Source organism: Cherax quadricarinatus, chromosome 13 (genome assembly GCF_038502225.1).
Source record: "Cherax quadricarinatus isolate ZL_2023a chromosome 13, ASM3850222v1, whole genome shotgun sequence".
In the NCBI taxonomy this organism is placed as follows: Eukaryota; Metazoa; Arthropoda; class Malacostraca; order Decapoda; family Parastacidae; genus Cherax; species Cherax quadricarinatus.
In genome coordinates this window covers 29,210,805-29,229,330 of record NC_091304.1, presented here as the reverse complement: position 1 = coordinate 29,229,330, position 18,526 = coordinate 29,210,805, and the positions used below count along the sequence as shown (strand labels likewise).

Below are 18,526 nucleotides of genomic sequence, written 5' to 3'. Positions count from 1 at the left end.
ACATTTATCACACATAACATAACATTTATCACACACAACATAACATTTATCACACATAACATTTATCACACATAACATTTATCACACACAACATAACATATCACACACAACGTAACATTTATCACACATAACATTTATCACACACAACATAACATTTATCACACACAACATAACATTTATCACACACAACACAACATTCATCACACACAACATAACATTTATCACACACAACATAACATTTATCACACACAACATAACATTTATCACACACAACATAACATTTATCACACACAACATAACATTTATCACACACAACATAACATTTATCACACACAACATAACATTTATCACACACAACATAACATTTATCACACACAACATAACATTTATCACACACAACATAACATTTATCACACACAACATAACATTTATCACACACAACATAACATTTATCACACATAACATTTATCACACATAACATTTATCACACACACCATTTATCACACATAACATTTATCACACACAACATTTATCACACACAACATAACATTTATCACACACAACATAACATTTATCACACATAACATTTATCACACACAACATTTATCACACATAACATTTATCACACACAACATTTATCACACACAACATAACATTTATCACACACAACACAACATTTATCACACACAACACAACATTTATCACACACAACATAACATTTATCACACACAACATAACATTTATCACACATAACATTTATCACACACAACATAACATTTATCACACACAACATAACATTTATCACACACAACATAACATTTATCACACAAAACATAACATTTATCACACAACATAACATTTATCACACACAACATAACATTTATCACACACAACACAACATTTATCACACATAACATTTATCACACACATTTATCACACATAACATTTATCACACACAACATTTATCACACACAACATAACATTTATCACACACAACATAACATTTATCACACATAACATTTATCACACATAACATTTATCACACATAACATTTGTCACACATAACATTTATCACACATAACATTTATCACACACAACATAACATTTATCACACATAACATTTATCACACATAACATTTATCACACATAACATTTATCACACATAACATAACATTTATCACACACAACATAACATTTATCACACACAACATAACATTTATCACACATAACATTTATCACACACAACATATCATTTATCACACATAACATTTATCACACACAACATATCATTTATCACACATAACATAACATTTATCACACATAACATAACATTTATCACACACAACATAACATTTATCACACATAACATTTATCACACATAACATTTATCACACACAACACAACATTTATCACACACAACATAACATTTATCACACACAACATAACATTTATCACACATAACATTTATCACACACAACATAACATTTATCACACACAACATAACATTTATCACACACAACACAACATTTATCACACATAACATTTATCACACATAACATAACATTTATCACACACAACACAACATTTATCACACACAACATTACATTTATCACACATAACATAACATTTATCACACACAACAGAACATGTATCACACACAACACAATATTTATGACACACAACATAACATTTATCACACAACATTTATCACGCAACATTTATCACACAACATTTATCACACAACATTTATCACACACAACATAACATTTATCACACACAACATAACATTATCACACACAATATTTATCACACACAACATTTATCACACATAACATTTATCACACACAACATTTATCACACACAAAATAACATTTATCACACACAACATTACATTTATCACACACAACATAACATTTATCACACACAACATAACATTTATCACACACAACACAATATTTATCACACACAACATAACATTTATCACACACAACACAACATTTATCACACACAACATAACATTTATCACACACAAAATAACATTTATCACACACAACATAACATTTGTCACACACAACACAACATTTATCACACACAACATAACATTTATCACACACAACACAACATTTATCACACACAACACAACATTTATCACACATATCATTTATCACACATAACATTTATCACACACAACATTTATCACAAACAACACAACATTTATCACACACAACACAACATTTATCACACATAACATTTATCACACACATCATTTATCACACACAACACAACATTTATCACACACAACATAACATTTATCACACATAACATTTATCACACATAACATAACATTTATCACACACAACATAACATTTATCACACACAACACAACATTTATCACACATAACATTTATCACACACAACATAACATTTATCACACAGAACACAATATTTATCACACACAACACAACATTTATCACACATAACATTTATCACACACAACACAACATTTATCACACATAACATTTATCACACATAACATTTATCACACATAACATTTATCACACAACATTTATCACACACAACACAACATTTATCACACACAACACAATATTTATGACACACAACATAACATTTATCACACAACATTTATCACACAACATTTATCACACAACATTTATCACACAACATTTATCACACACAACATAACATTTATCACACACAACATAACATTATCACACACAATATTTATCACACACAACATTTATCACACATAACATTTATCACACACAACATTTATCACACACAAAATAACATTTATCACACACAACATTACATTTATCACACACAACATAACATTTATCACACACAACATAACATTTATCACACACAACACAACATTTATCACACACAACATAACATTTATCACACACAACACAACATTTATCACACACAACACAACATTTATCACACATATCATTTATCACACATAACATTTATCACACACAACATTTATCACAAACAACACAACATTTATCACACACAACACAACATTTATCACACATAACATTTATCACACACATCATTTATCACACACAACACAACATTTATCACACACAACATAACATTTATCACACATAACATTTATCACACATAACATAACATTTATCACACACAACATAACATTTATCACACACAACACAACATTTATCACACATAACATTTATCACACACAACATAACGTTTATCACACACAACATAACATTTATCACACACAACATTTATCACACACAACACAACATTTATCACACACAACACAACATTTATCACACATAACATAACATTTATTACACATAACATTTATCACACATAACATTTATCACACACAACACAACATTTATCACACACAACATAACATTTATCACACACAACATTTATCACACACAACACAACATTTATCACACACAACACAACATTTATCACACATAACATAACATTTATCACACATAACATTTATCACACATAACATTTATCACACACAACACAACATTTATCACACACAACATAACATTTATCACACACAACATAACATTTATCACACACAACACAACATTTATCACACACAACATAACATTTATCACACATAACATAATATTTATCACACACAACACAAAATTTATCACACATAACATAACATTTATCACACACAACATAACATTTATCACACATAACATTTATCACACATAACATTTATCACACACAACATAGCATTTATCACACACAACATAACATTTATCACACATAACATTTATCACACACAACATAACATTTATTCCACACAACATAACATTTATCACACATAACATTTATCACACACATCACAACATTTATCACACACAACATAGCATTTATCACACACAATATAACATTTATCACACATAACATTTATCACACACAACATAACATTTATCACACACAACATAACATTTATCACCCACAACATAACATTTATCACACAGAACACAACATTTATCACACACAACACAACATTTATCACACATAACATTTATCACACACAACACAACATTTATCACACATAACATTTATCACACATAACATTTATCACACATAACATTTATCACACAACATTTATCACACACAACACAACATTTATCACACACAACACAACATTTATCACACACAACATAACATTTATCACACATAACATTTATCACACATAACATTTATCACACACAACATAACATTTATCACACACAACTTAACATTTATCACACACAACATTACATTTATCACACACAACATAACATTTATCACACACAACATAACATTTATCACACACAACATAACATTTATCACACACAACATTTATCACACACAACATAACATTTATCACACACAACATAACATTTATCACACATAACATTTATCACACACAACATAACATTCATCACACACAACATAACATTTATCACACACAACATAACATTTATCACACATAACATTTATCACACACAACATAATATTTATCACACATAACATTTATCACACACAACACAACATTTATCACACTCAACATAACATTTATCACACACAACATAACATTTATCACACACAACATAACATTTATCACACATAACATAACATTTATCACACACAACATAACATTTATCACACATAACATTTATCACACACAACATAACATTTATCACACACAACATAACATTTATCACACATAACATTTATCACACACAACATAACATTTATCACACACAACATAACATTTATCACACATAACATAACATTTATCACACACAACATAACATTTATCACACACAACATAACATTCATCACACACAACATAACATTTATCACACATAACACAACATTTATCACACACAACACAACAATTATCACACACAACATAACATTTATCACACACAACATAACATTTATCACACACAACATTTATCACACACAACATAACATTTATCACACACAACATAACATTTATCACACACTACATAACATTTATCACACACAATACAACATTTATCTCATACAACACAACATTTATCACACACAACACAACATTTATCACACACAACATAACATTTATCACACACAACATAACATTTATCACACACAACATAACATTTATCACACACAACATAACATTTATCACACACAACACAACATTTATCACACACAACATAACATTTATCACACACAACATAACATTTATCACACACAACATTACATTTATCACACACAACATAACATTTATCACACACAACATAACGTTTATCACACACAACACAACATTTAACACACACAACATAACATTTATCACACACAACGCAACATTTATCACACACAACACAACATTTATCACACGCAACATAACATTTATCACACACAACACAACATTTATCACACACAACACAACATTTATCACACACAACACAACATTTATCACACACAACATAACATTTATCACACACAACATAACATTTATCACACACAACACAACATTTATCACACAACACATCATTTATCACACACAACATAACATTTATCACACACAACATAACATTTATCACACACAACACAACATTTATCACACATAACACAACATTTATCACACACAACATAACATTTATCACACACAACACAACATTTATCACACACAACATAACATTTATCACACACAACATAACATTTATCACACACAACACAACATTTATCACACACAACATAACATTTATCACACAACTTAACATTTATCACACACAACACAACATTTATCACACACAACACAACATTTATCACACACAACACAACATTTATCACACACAACATAACATTTATCACACACAACATAACATTTATCACACACAACATAACATTTATCACACACAACACAACATTTATCACACACAACACAACATTTATCACACACAACATAACATTTATCACCCACAACACAACATTTATCACACACAACATAACATTTATCACACACAACATAACATTTATCACACACAACATAACATTTATCACACACAACATAACATTTATCACTCACAACACAACATTTATCACACACAACATAACATTTATCACACACAACATAACATTTATCACACATAACATTTATCACACATAACATTTATCACACCCAACACAACATTTATCACACACAACATAACATTTATCACACACAACACAACATTTATCACACACAACATAACATTTATCACACACAACATAACATTTATCACACACAACACAACATTTATCACACACAACATAACATTTATCACACACAACATAACATTTATCACACACAACATAACATTTATCACACACAACATAACATTTATCACACACAACATAACATTTATCACACACAACATAACATTTATCACACACAACACAACATTTATCACACACAACATAACATTTATCACACACAACATAACATTTATCACACACAACACAACATTTATCACACACAACATAACATTTATCACACACAACACAACATTTATCACACACAACATAACATTTATCACACACAACATAACATTTATCACACACAACACAACATTTATCACACACAACATAACATTTATCACACACAACACAACATTTATCACACACAACATAACATTTATCACACACAACATAACATTTATCACACACAACACAACATTTATCACACACAACACAACATTTATCACACACAACATAACATTTATCACACACAACACAACATTTATCACACACAACATAACATTTATCACACACAACATAACATTTATCACACACAACATAACATTTATCACACACAACATAACATTTATCACACACAACATAACATTTATCACACACAACATAACATTTATCACACACAACACAACATTTATCACACACAACATAACATTTATCACACACAACATAACATTTATCACACACAACACAACATTTATCACACACAACACAACATTTATCACACACAACATAACATTTATCACACACAACACAACATTTATCACACACAACATAACATTTATCACACACAACATAACATTTATCACACACAACATAACATTTATCACACACAACATAACATTTATCACACACAACATAGCAGGTGGAGGAATAATAAATATATTTTTATTTTAGTAATAAAGTAGAATTACCGACAAAATGTGAAGGTCAGTGGACACAGATGCAACTAATGTGATGTTTATTTTGGCAACGTTTCGCTCTCCAGGATCTTTATCCAGTGTTATAAAGTTCCTGGAGAGCGAAACGTTGCCACAATAACATGTCACATCAGTTACATCTGTGTCCATTTATCTAACATCTTTATTGTAATAGCATTTCTCCACTCACTGGCTTAATCCCATGCAGAGAATGACTGTGGAAGCTGTGAAGGAGTGGATGGGGTGATCAGTCCCTCAGCCGTGATGAATCTATACCAAATGTCTGAGGATGGAGACTTATGTACTGGAGTCAGGTGAACCTGAACAGTAGGAGACGACGTCTTCTATTCACATCGTCCGCCTTTTGTTGTCTGTAATAGATTTATAAAGCCACTGACTGGCGAAACATTTCAACAATAAAAATACCAGAATCCTGGACATATGTCTTATCTACTTGTCTGACAGAAAAACATCTTGGAATCTTGATCCAGTGAGCTCTTCTACAACTAACAACTGCTTAGCCTATTGTTATACATTATCATTACTAGTGGGCCCCGCCCAACTGTCATGCCAGTTCCAACTGCTGCACATCATCAGTCTCTAGTACGTAATTCTTCATTCTGATACATATTCTGTTCATTTATCAAGTGTGATTCACTAAGTACATCAAGGGACGGATCACCTCAAATTATCTCATCACATCTTCCTTGGTTTAGTCTCTTTATATTATTATTATTATTATTATTATTGTTATTATTATTATTATTATTATTATTATTATTAATTTTATTATAATTATAAGAGAACGCTAAACCCATAGGGGTTATTCAGTGCCTGGAAGAATGGGAGGCATTCGGGCTCTATTCAAGGAAGGTGAATACAGGTCCAATTCCTTATATCAAGAGCGCCTCACCAGCAACAAGGTATCTTCATTGAGGATTGGTCTTTCTAGAGAAGTGAGAAACAGGTTGGCTAAACTTTTCTTCAGTCTGTCTGGTCTTATAAAACAAAAAGGCACAATACCGTGACTGGAACGATGCACAAATAACCCGCACAATTCTACACTGCAGGTGTAATGTATGATGGGAGATACCATGTTCTTTCATGCATTCCTGTTGTTCTGTTACGAACAGTGAAAACCGAGGTTTGAACTTAATTGATTCCTAGGTGGAGTTCGAACTGCGAAAAACTCTATATCAGAAACAATATTTCCCGGATTTAAATTATCATCCTCACACACTGGATGACGTTGATTTAACTCTTCTAAAAGTCTGAAAGCTAGGTCAGTGTCAGAGGTCAGTGTCAGAGGTCACTTCAAAGCACTTTTGAAACAGGACTTTCCTGTATTTTCTTTTATAACTGAATTTTAAAAAAGTCCGGTCGTTCGGACTCAAGAAAAACGTTCAAAGACTGGGTCAATTTTTTCTGAACAAAATTGTTCGGACTCCAGTTTGTTCGAGGTCCGGTACGTTCGGAAACCGAGTTTCCGCCTTAATTGAATGAAAAGAAAATATACTCTAAAATTACGAATATATTCTTTGTGTTCTTGCTTCGGTTGACAATATTCTTATTCTCTTAAATGTGTGTGTATATTTTGACCTGTTCTTCATAGTGTTGAAGAACAGTCTTACCCTATGAACGTACGACTTCCTGTTCTTCTTGCTGTTACAGAACAATTTTATTATTAGAAATAAAAAAACTTTTACAATCTTTTCTTAGTTGAGTTACAAACTGATCTTATTCCTGTATATATAAACATATAAACACTTTCTTGTTCTTCCTGCACTTAAATATAATTGTTCTTGTTATAAAAATATTCCAATATGTTCACTTGTTATTTTTATAGATACAGAACAATGATCTTAAAAGTTCATACCTTAACTATAACATGATCTTCCTACAGTTGGAGAACAGTGTTATTGATGATGTTCCCGTTGTTATCATCGCCAGCTCCAGACCTCAAGCTTTGTACAGGTAAAATGTACACATTGTACTATTTTTGTGCTATTATATAGGTATATAAGACATGCCTTACTCTGTACTATATAATAGGTAGATAAACTGTGCCTAGCTATGTGCTATATACTAGCGAGACAAGACAAGTATAAGATGAACCTAATGTGCTATAACAGGTGTTAAAATAGGTGTAAGTGTTGAATCAAGTGTACTTGTACCATATTACTGAAGGTACGCAATAACCACAACACTTCGGTTAAAGTGTCTTATTTACTTATGTCGAAGTATTTCGCCTACACGACAGGTTTCTTCAGTCCAATGCAGGAGAATACTAGAAATGTTCAGTCAGTAACAATGGGTAGGAGATGGTCAGTCCGTCACCCTGGGTGGGAGGTTGTCAGTCCGTTATCCTGGGGGAAGATTGTCAGTCCGTCACTCTGGGTGGGAGGTGGGAGGTCCCTCACCCTGGGTGGGAGGTTGTCATTCCTTCACCCTGGGTGGGAGGTTGTCAGTCTGTCACCCTGGGGGGAGATTGTCAATCCGTCACTCTGGGTGGGAGGTGGGAGATCCCTCACCCTGGTTGGGAGGTGGTCAGTCCACCACCCTAGGCGGGAGTAGTCATTTCGTCACCCTGGGTGGGAGGTGGGCAATCCATCACCCTGGGTGGGAGGTTGTCAGTCCATCACCCTGGGTGGGAGCTGGTCAGTCCATCACTCGGTGGGAGGTTGTCAGGCCGTCACCCTGGATGAGAGGTGGTCAGTCGATTACCCTGGGTGGGAGGTGGGAGGTTGTCAGTCCGTCACCCTGGGTGGGATGTGGGAGGTCCCTCACCCTGGGTGGGAGGTGGTCAGTCCACCACCCTGGGCGGGAATAGTAATTTCATCACCCTGGGTGGGAGGTGGGCAATCCATCACCCTGGGTGGGAGGTTGTCAGTCCATCACCCTGGGTGGGAGCTGGTCAGTCCATCACTCTGGGTGGGAGGTTGTCAGGCCGTCACCCTGGATGAGAGGTGGTCAGTCGATTACTCTGGGTGGGAGGTGGGAGGTTGTCAGTCCGTCACCCTGGGTGGGATGTGGGAGGTCCCTCACCCTGGGTGGGAGGTGGTCAGTCCACCACCCTGGGCGGGAATAGTAATTTCATCACCCTGGGTGGGAGGTGGGCAATCCATCACCCTGGGTGGGAGCTGGTCAGTCCATCACCCTGGGTGGGAGCTGGTCAGTCCATCACTCTGGGTGGGAGGTTGTCAGGCCGTCACCCTGGATGAGAGGTGGTCAGTCGATTACCCTGGGTGGGAGGTGGGAGGTTGTCAGTCCGTCACCCTGGGTGGGATGTGGGAGGTCCCTCACCCTGGGTGGGAGGTGGTCAGTCCACCACCCTGGGCGGGAATAGTAATTTCATCACCCTGGGTGGGAGGTGGGCAATCCATCACCCTGGGTGGGAGCTTGTCAGTCCATCACCCTGGGTGGGAGCTGGTCAGTCCATCACTCTGGGTGGGAGGTTGTCAGGCCGTCACCCTGGATGAGAGGTGGTCAGTCCTTTACCCTGGGTGAGAGGTGATCAATCCGTCACCCTGGATGGGAGGTGGTCAGTCTGTCACCTTGGGTGGGAGGTGGTCAGTCCCTCACCCTGGGTGGGAGGTGGTCAGTCCGTCACCCTGGGTGGGGAGGTAGTCAGTCCGTCACCCTGGGTGGGAGGTGGTCAGTCCGTCACCCTGGGTGGGAGGTTGTTAATCCGTCACCCTGGGTGGGAGGTCCCTCACCCTGGGTGAAAGGTGGTCAGTCTGTCACCCTGGGTGAGTAGTGGTCAATCCATCACCCTGGGTGGGAGGCGGTCAGTCCGTCGCCTTGGGTGGGCAGTGGTCAGTCCGTCACCCTGGGTGGGAGGTGGTCAGTCCACCACCCTGGGCGGGAATAGTAATTTCATCACCCTGGGTGGGAGGTGGGCAATCCATCACCCTGGGTGGGAGCTGGTCAGTCCATCACCCTGGGTGGGAGCTGGTCAGTCCATCACTCTGGGTGGGAGGTTGTCAGGCCGTCACCCTGGATGAGAGGTGGTCAGTCCTTTACCCTGGGTGAGAGGTGATCAATCCGTCACCCTGGATGGGAGGTGGTCAGTCTGTCACCTTGGGTGGGAGGTGGTCAGTCCCTCACCCTGGGTGGGAGGTGGTCAGTCCGTCACCCTGGGTGGGGAGGTAGTCAGTCCTTCACCCTGGGTGGGAGGTGGTCAGTCCGTCACCCAGGGTGGGAGGTTGTTAGTCCGTCACCCTGGGTGGGAGGTCCCTCACCCTGGGTGAAAGGTGGTCAGTCTGTCACCCTGGGTGAGTAGTGGTCAATCCATCACCCTGGGTGGGAGGCGGTCAGTCCGTCGCCTTGGGTGGGCGGTGGTCAGTCCGTCACCCTGGGTGGGAGGTGGTCAGTCCGTCACCCTGGGTGGGAGATAGTCAGTCCGTCACCCTGGGTGGGAGGTGGTCAGTCCATCACCCTAGGTGGGAGGTGGTCAGTCCGTCACCCTAGGTGGGAGGTGGTCAGTCCATCACCCTAGGTGGGAGGTGGGCAGTCCATTACCCTGGGTGGGAGGTGGTCAGTCCGTCGCCCTGGGTGGGAGGTGGTCAGTCCATCACCCTGGGTGGGAGGTGGTCAGTCCGTCACCCTGGGTGGGAGGTGGTCAGTCCGTTACCCTGGGTGGGAGGTGGTCAGTCCGCCACCCTGGGTGGGAGGTGGTCAGTCCGTCACCCTGGGTGGGAGGTGGTCAGTCCGTCACCCTGGGTGGGAGGTGGTCAGTCCGTCACCCTGGGTGGGAGGTGGTCAGTCCATCACCCTGGGTGGGAGGTGGTCAGTCCGTCACCCTGGGTGGGAGGAGGTCAGTCCGTCACCGTGGGTGGGAGGTAGTCAGTCCGTCACCGTGGGTGGGAGGTAGTCAGTCTGTCACCCTGGGTGAGTAGTGGTCAATCCATCACCCTGGGTGGGAGGCGGTCAGTCCGTTACCCTGGGTGGGAGGTGGTCAGTCCATCACCCTGGGTGGGAGGTGGTCAGTCCGTCACCCTGGGTGGGAGGAGGTCAGTCCGTCACCGTGGGTGGGAGGTAGTCAGTCCGTCACCCTAGGTGGGAGGTGGTCAGTCCATTACCCTGGGTGGGAGGTGGTCAGTCCGTCACCCTGGGTGGCAGGTAGTCAGTTCGTCACCCTAGGTGGGAGATCTTACATATAAAACTTCTTAAAGTGGCATGTGTGACTGGCATGTGAGCTGAGCAATATTGCAACACCATGAGTGAGCAGGCTGAAGAACAACCGTCGAAGGACGCAAACTGTATTGTTTGCCTCGAACGTTAAGAGAATCATGATCTAGTAATAGCAGAAAGTACCTGGATAATCTCCTTAAATGCAGAGTCGCTGAGACAGTGAGCTACACAGTTATCTTTAAGGTAAAGCTACTGTATAACCTCACCAGTGGGTAATGTTCTACATGTTGTTTGCCGGAAGAAATTCACTGATAATTGAAAGAACACCAAGAAGCTCTATGCCAGTGATGGATCATGTAAAAAGTATCTGAGGTCTTTCATTGATGAAACATTTTGCTGGACAAATAATTGCATATTTAGTTGTGCTGTGACAATTTTTGATCGCAGGCAACCATAAAGATATCCTGTAATACTTGTTTGAACAATTCCCATCGGAAATACCATTGTTAAGTAATGCTACAATTGGGTTGACTCGTGGGCCAGAAGTTCAAACTCGATTTGAGAGTTGTATCGATTTGGTGGCAGCAGAGTGTAGATACCATCTTCATTACTATCAGGCATTCATGCGTACCCTACCAACCTAAAAAACTGTTGATCGACCAATGTATGGTGAAAGGAATGATAGTTTATAAGCATTATGTAGACTGCTTGAGAATAATTGCGAAGCCGAATTATATACTCGTGATCATCTTCACACACACATGACTGACAAGAGACGATGCAGTTTACATCATGAAGGGCCTATAGTAGAAGCTACAGGATCATTATAGTGATTACGTCTATTTTGCTGAAATCAGTGGAAAGAAGAATGTGTTTTTCCTTTCTGAATACCACTGACAAGTGGTATTCAGAGAGGAACATCCACCAGAAGAAACAGGAAGGATTGTAAACATTGCTGTCAAGGTTATATGAGAAGAGATTAGAGAAGGAAAATACACACACACATGAGTATACGTCAGTCGATGACATGAAAGATCTAGAAATATGGAGGCAGAATTTAACTCCACTTCTTCGAAAGTTTGCAGAAACACTGATAAAAACAAATGATATCGAGCAGGTCTTTATAGGTCAAGTTTTTGTACAAGCTGTGAAGCCGAGGACAGTATTGGTACCGATTCTCTTTGGATTCAGGACAGTGGTTATCCATGTTTTTTTAATCAAGATGGCTCATAGATGAACTTTTTCATCTTAGTTTTTCAGTTTCATGTGACAGTTTGTTTATTCAAACATTCACTCAGGCAAGAGGAGAATGTGGAAAGTTTATCACCTCCATGATACCCAACATTTACGCTGTGGTCAGCTGATAATGTTGATCTCAGTATATAAACGTTCACTGGAAAAGAAACATTCCTTGGTATAAGAGTGAAAGCAATGTTCAGCAAACATTAGTTACATTGACTGGTCAGCGCATCAAGCTTGGAGAGAGTATGAATGTTGATGAGCTGGTTATTATAAAGGGAGATAAATCAATCCATACACTGGGCCTTTAACATCAGCTCTTTCAGAAATAATATAATAAGCTTTTGTGGCAGTGTGCTTCATATGATGAGAGAATCGGGAATAAAGGAGAGCAAAGAAAGCACTGGAAGAAGTATATGGCCTACATGCTGTTACCTGTATGATGAGTGGTAAAGCCATTGTCCGTGCTCTACCAAGACTAATAGAGGGAAATCTCACAACGAAACTGTTTGCCGCTGAATTTGTCATCGTCATAGACGACCAAACTGATGTTCAGGAGCCATGAACTGTACATAAAGACAATGTCATGTCCCCAATTCTTTTCACCTGAAACAAAAAAAAATAAAGGTCTTTATTTAAATCCCAGTAAAAATATTCTCCGAAGTGAACTGATGGGGATTTGATATACAGTATGTGATTCAGGACGTAATTGTATATCTAATGACACGAAAATAATTTCCATGGGAATTTTTCCAGGTTCGACCATTGTCCTGCTGGACTACAAAACATAGTCATGCGACCATACTTTAAATACCAGAGATAAGGTGAGATGAAGCAGCTGAAGTTGACGTCACAAGTGAGTGTGGCCCACGAGTCGAAGAAGGACCTGCTGAAGAGTTGATTAGCAAAGAAGTTGTTAATGAGTGTTTAGCATAATCTACTTATATTAATGGAGCTTATGTACTAGACTAGAGGAGAGGCTTCTCTCCTCTACTCTAGTATATAAGGTCTGGCTTGAGAGACTGACTACCTCCCGCCGATGGTGACTGATAACGTCAAAATTATTTCTGTTGCTTCCTGTGTTGTATTCTGTGTTTCCGTCCAACTAGCCTGCATGCTGGCAGGAATTTGACTTATATATGTATGTCATTAAAATATTCCTATTATCATCAAGGGAATTAGCACCATAATACACATGAAATGTCTAAGCAGTGTGAATGAAAATGATATAAAAGTTAACATCTAGATACGAGGAGATTTTAACTTCAGACAAACTGATTGGAGAAATTTGACAGGATATATTGAGTCTAGCGACTTTCTTGATACGATCCATGATTGCTTTTTAAAAGAGTTTGTGATAGAACCAAGTACAGGAAATAACCCGCTTGACTTGGTTCTTGCCATCAAGGAATCACTAATCAATAATCTTGAGATTAATGATGAGCTTGGAGAAAGAGATGACACATCACTCAGCTTCAGTATATCATGGAATTACTTTAATAACTACAACTGAATAATTGTCCCTGACTTTCACTAGGCCGATTTCATAGGCCTGAAAAATTACCCGTGGATTGAACTGGTATGACCTGACTGTGAGTCAAACATCAGCAGTAAGCAGGTACGATACCAGGTTCACCAGCAAGCATGTACAGTTTGGACGACACGTCGTCAATAATGCCCAGTATGAGGGTTATGTCAATAAACTCCACAGTTTGGACGACACGTCGTCAATAAAGACCACACTATAGGCAACACGTTGTCAATAAAGCCCATAATTTGGGAGACACTGTCAATAAAGCCGACAGTTTGAGCAACTCGTTGAGAATAAAGCCGAGAGTATGGGCGACATGTCGTCAGTAAAGCCCACAGTATGGGAGGCACGTCATCTATAAAGCCTAGAATGAGGGCAACATGTCGTTATTAAAGCCAACAGTATGGGCGACACGTCGTCAATTAGGTCAACAATTAAGCCCACAGCATGAGGGACACGTCATCAATAAAGCCCACAGTTTGGGAAACACGTCGTCAATAAAGCTCCTTCTATGGGCATGACATCATCAATGAAACCCGCAGTATGGGCAACACGTTTTCAATAAAGCCCTCAGTGAAGGAGACAAGTCGTCAATAAGCACACAGTATGGGCGACAAGACGTCAATAAAGACCACAGTATGGGTAATACATCGTCAATAACGCCCACTGTATGCGTTATACATCGCCAGTAAAGCCCACAGTATGGGCGACATGTCGTTAATAAAGCCTAATGCATAGGCGACTTGTAGACAATAAAGCTCCCTCTATGGGCAAGACGTCGTTAATAAAGCTCACAATGGGGGGAAACACGTCAGCAAAATAGCCCACAATGTGGGGGACACGTCGTCAATAAAGAGAACAGTTTGGGCGACACGTCAATAAAACACACAGTATAAGCGGCACGTGATTAAAGCCCACAAAATGGGCAATACGTCGTCAATAAAGCCCATAGTATGGGCAACACATCAAAATGTGAGAGGCAAGTCGTCAGTAAAGCACAAAACATGGGCGACTTGTCAATAAAACACACAGCATGAGCAACAAGTAGACAATAAAACCCTCAGTGTTGGTAACACGACGTCAATAAAGCTCCTTCTATGGGCGAAACGTCGTCAATTAAACCCACAGTGTGCGCGCTACGTCGTCAATAAGGCCAACAATTTGGGCAATGCGTCTGCAATGAAAATCCAACTATGGGCGACACATCGTCGATAAAGTCGAAAGTTTGAGCGACACATCAATAAAGCTAACATTATGGGCTGGACATAGATAATAAAACCCACCGTACGGTGATACGTCATCAATAAAGCCCACAGTATGGACGACACGTCGTCATTAAAGCCCACCGTGGGCGACATGTCGGTAATAAAGCTTCCTTTATGGGAAGACGTTGTTAATATCTGATGGCATTACCTGTCATCTTTATTACCATGTTAATATCTGATGGCATTACCTGTCATCTTTATTACCATGTTAATATCTGATGGCATTACCTGTCATCTTTATTAGCACGCTGGTATCTCATGACATTACCTATAATTTTTCCTGCAGAGTTCAGAGAATCGTGTTTGTGTATCATAAAATTACTGGGATGTGCCAAACTGTCAGTATCGGTATCAGCAGGTATCGAACATTTTCATTTTTCGGTATAGGTTAAAAAACAGCCGATACCGATCAACACTTTCTAAAATATTAATGATACATGTGTGCTTAAAAATATCAGCATTAACACCCTGCGTCACGTTTCTGAGTTACTCACACACACACACACACACACACACACACACACACACACACACACACACACACACACACACACACACACACACACACACACAAGCACACACATTCACATGCCAGGAGCTGTGACTCGACCCCCGCAACCACAACTCAGTGAGTACATACACATGCACACACACACACAAACAGCACACACTCACAAACCCTAACCCATTATCAAAAAAATGGTGGCTCAGAGGGTAAGTCGAAGGCTCATGGGATCAGAGGAAGACAGTCCTGGAAAGGAAAAAATGGATGGAAGAGCAATGTAAAAGGATGGCACAAGAGTGGAAGAGCAAACTAGATGAGCTTTAGGTGAAAATGGAGAAGAGGATGGAGGCAGAGAAGAGGAAATAGGAGTCACAAGCTGAAGCCACGGAAGCCAGGATACAGGCCCTAGAATATGAAGTAAATATACTGAAGCGAGTTACAAGGCTATTGCCCAGAGGAAACATGGCATCTGAAGCAGGTATACCCCTATTAAATGAGGAACTCAATAGAAAGAAAGGACACAAGACTTACACTAAGGCCCTATCAGTCCACCAAACATGGCTGAGGAATGTAGGGGGAGAGCTGTTAGGGATAGCGTAAGTGAGGGGGGAGAAGGTAGAGAAGGTGAAAGGTCCCATGCAAAAGCATGACCATGCCACCAAGAATTACAGGAAAAAATAAGGGAGACAATGGCTATGTACAAACGGGACCCAGAGACACAAAGAGAAAGGCAATGGGAGGATGAGTGGGAGAAGTCAGTGTTTATTCACGGGCTTCAGGAAAGCAAAGGGTACACACATAATATAAGACAGCAGAAAAAAAGAACAGGAGATTGAAAACATCAAAGAAATAGGCGAGGAGGATATGACTGAGATATAAATTTTCAGAGAATAGAAGGGTACATGAAGGGGAGAAATCGGCCAGTCAAACTGATTTCAAGATAGAAATAGTGCAGAACAGGATCCTGCAAGAGAAAGCATGGCTGAGAGAATCATCAAAGTACAAGAAGGTGTTCCTAGATCACTACAGAATAAGAACAGATCGACAGTAGCTGAGGGAGAAGATGCAGAAATGAAAGGGGCTAGAAAGAAAGACAAGGACAGAGTCAACAGAGGTCAACCAGAGCAGGGCAGAGCAACAAGTGCAGGTACAGACAGAACCATCATCAGAACCCCACAACCAAACATGCTATCCCAATAGAAACCACAATCCACATTCACAGCCCACACCCCATACTATGCAGTAGAATCCCACAGCACCCTGCCAGGTCCCCCACTCCCCAACCCCCAAAAACCTCCCAAAATACAGTGTTGGAGAGGAAACTGAAGTTATGGTACACCAACGCAGATGGAATAACTAATAAATGGGAGGAACGTGATGAAAGAATCAGAGGCATCACCCGACATCGTAGCTCTCACAGAAATCAAGCTCACAGGAATGATAACAGATGCCATCTTTCCACTCGGATATCAGATCCTGAGGAAAGACAGAGTGGGAGGAGGAGTAACACTGGTCATCAAAAACCAATGGGATTTTAAGAAGCTGGAGAGAGGAGACAGAGGAGGGAGAAAAGTCTGTATTATAGGAACACTTCAGTTTGGAGGTCCTGAGGTGGTAATTGCACCAC

General features: G+C 39.4%; 1 protein-coding gene across 1 annotated transcript in view; it reads left to right on the top strand.

Moving 5' to 3' along the window:
• LOC128688513 (protein O-linked-mannose beta-1,2-N-acetylglucosaminyltransferase 1-like) overlaps nt 1-18,526 on the top strand; it is a 215,449-nt gene that overhangs the window by 48,275 nt on the left and 148,648 nt on the right. Inside the window, exon 5 of the mRNA XM_053776356.2 lies at nt 9,130-9,200. Coding sequence (XP_053632331.2) covers nt 9,130-9,200 — 71 coding nt within the window. The remainder of the gene's footprint in view (nt 1-9,129; nt 9,201-18,526) is intronic.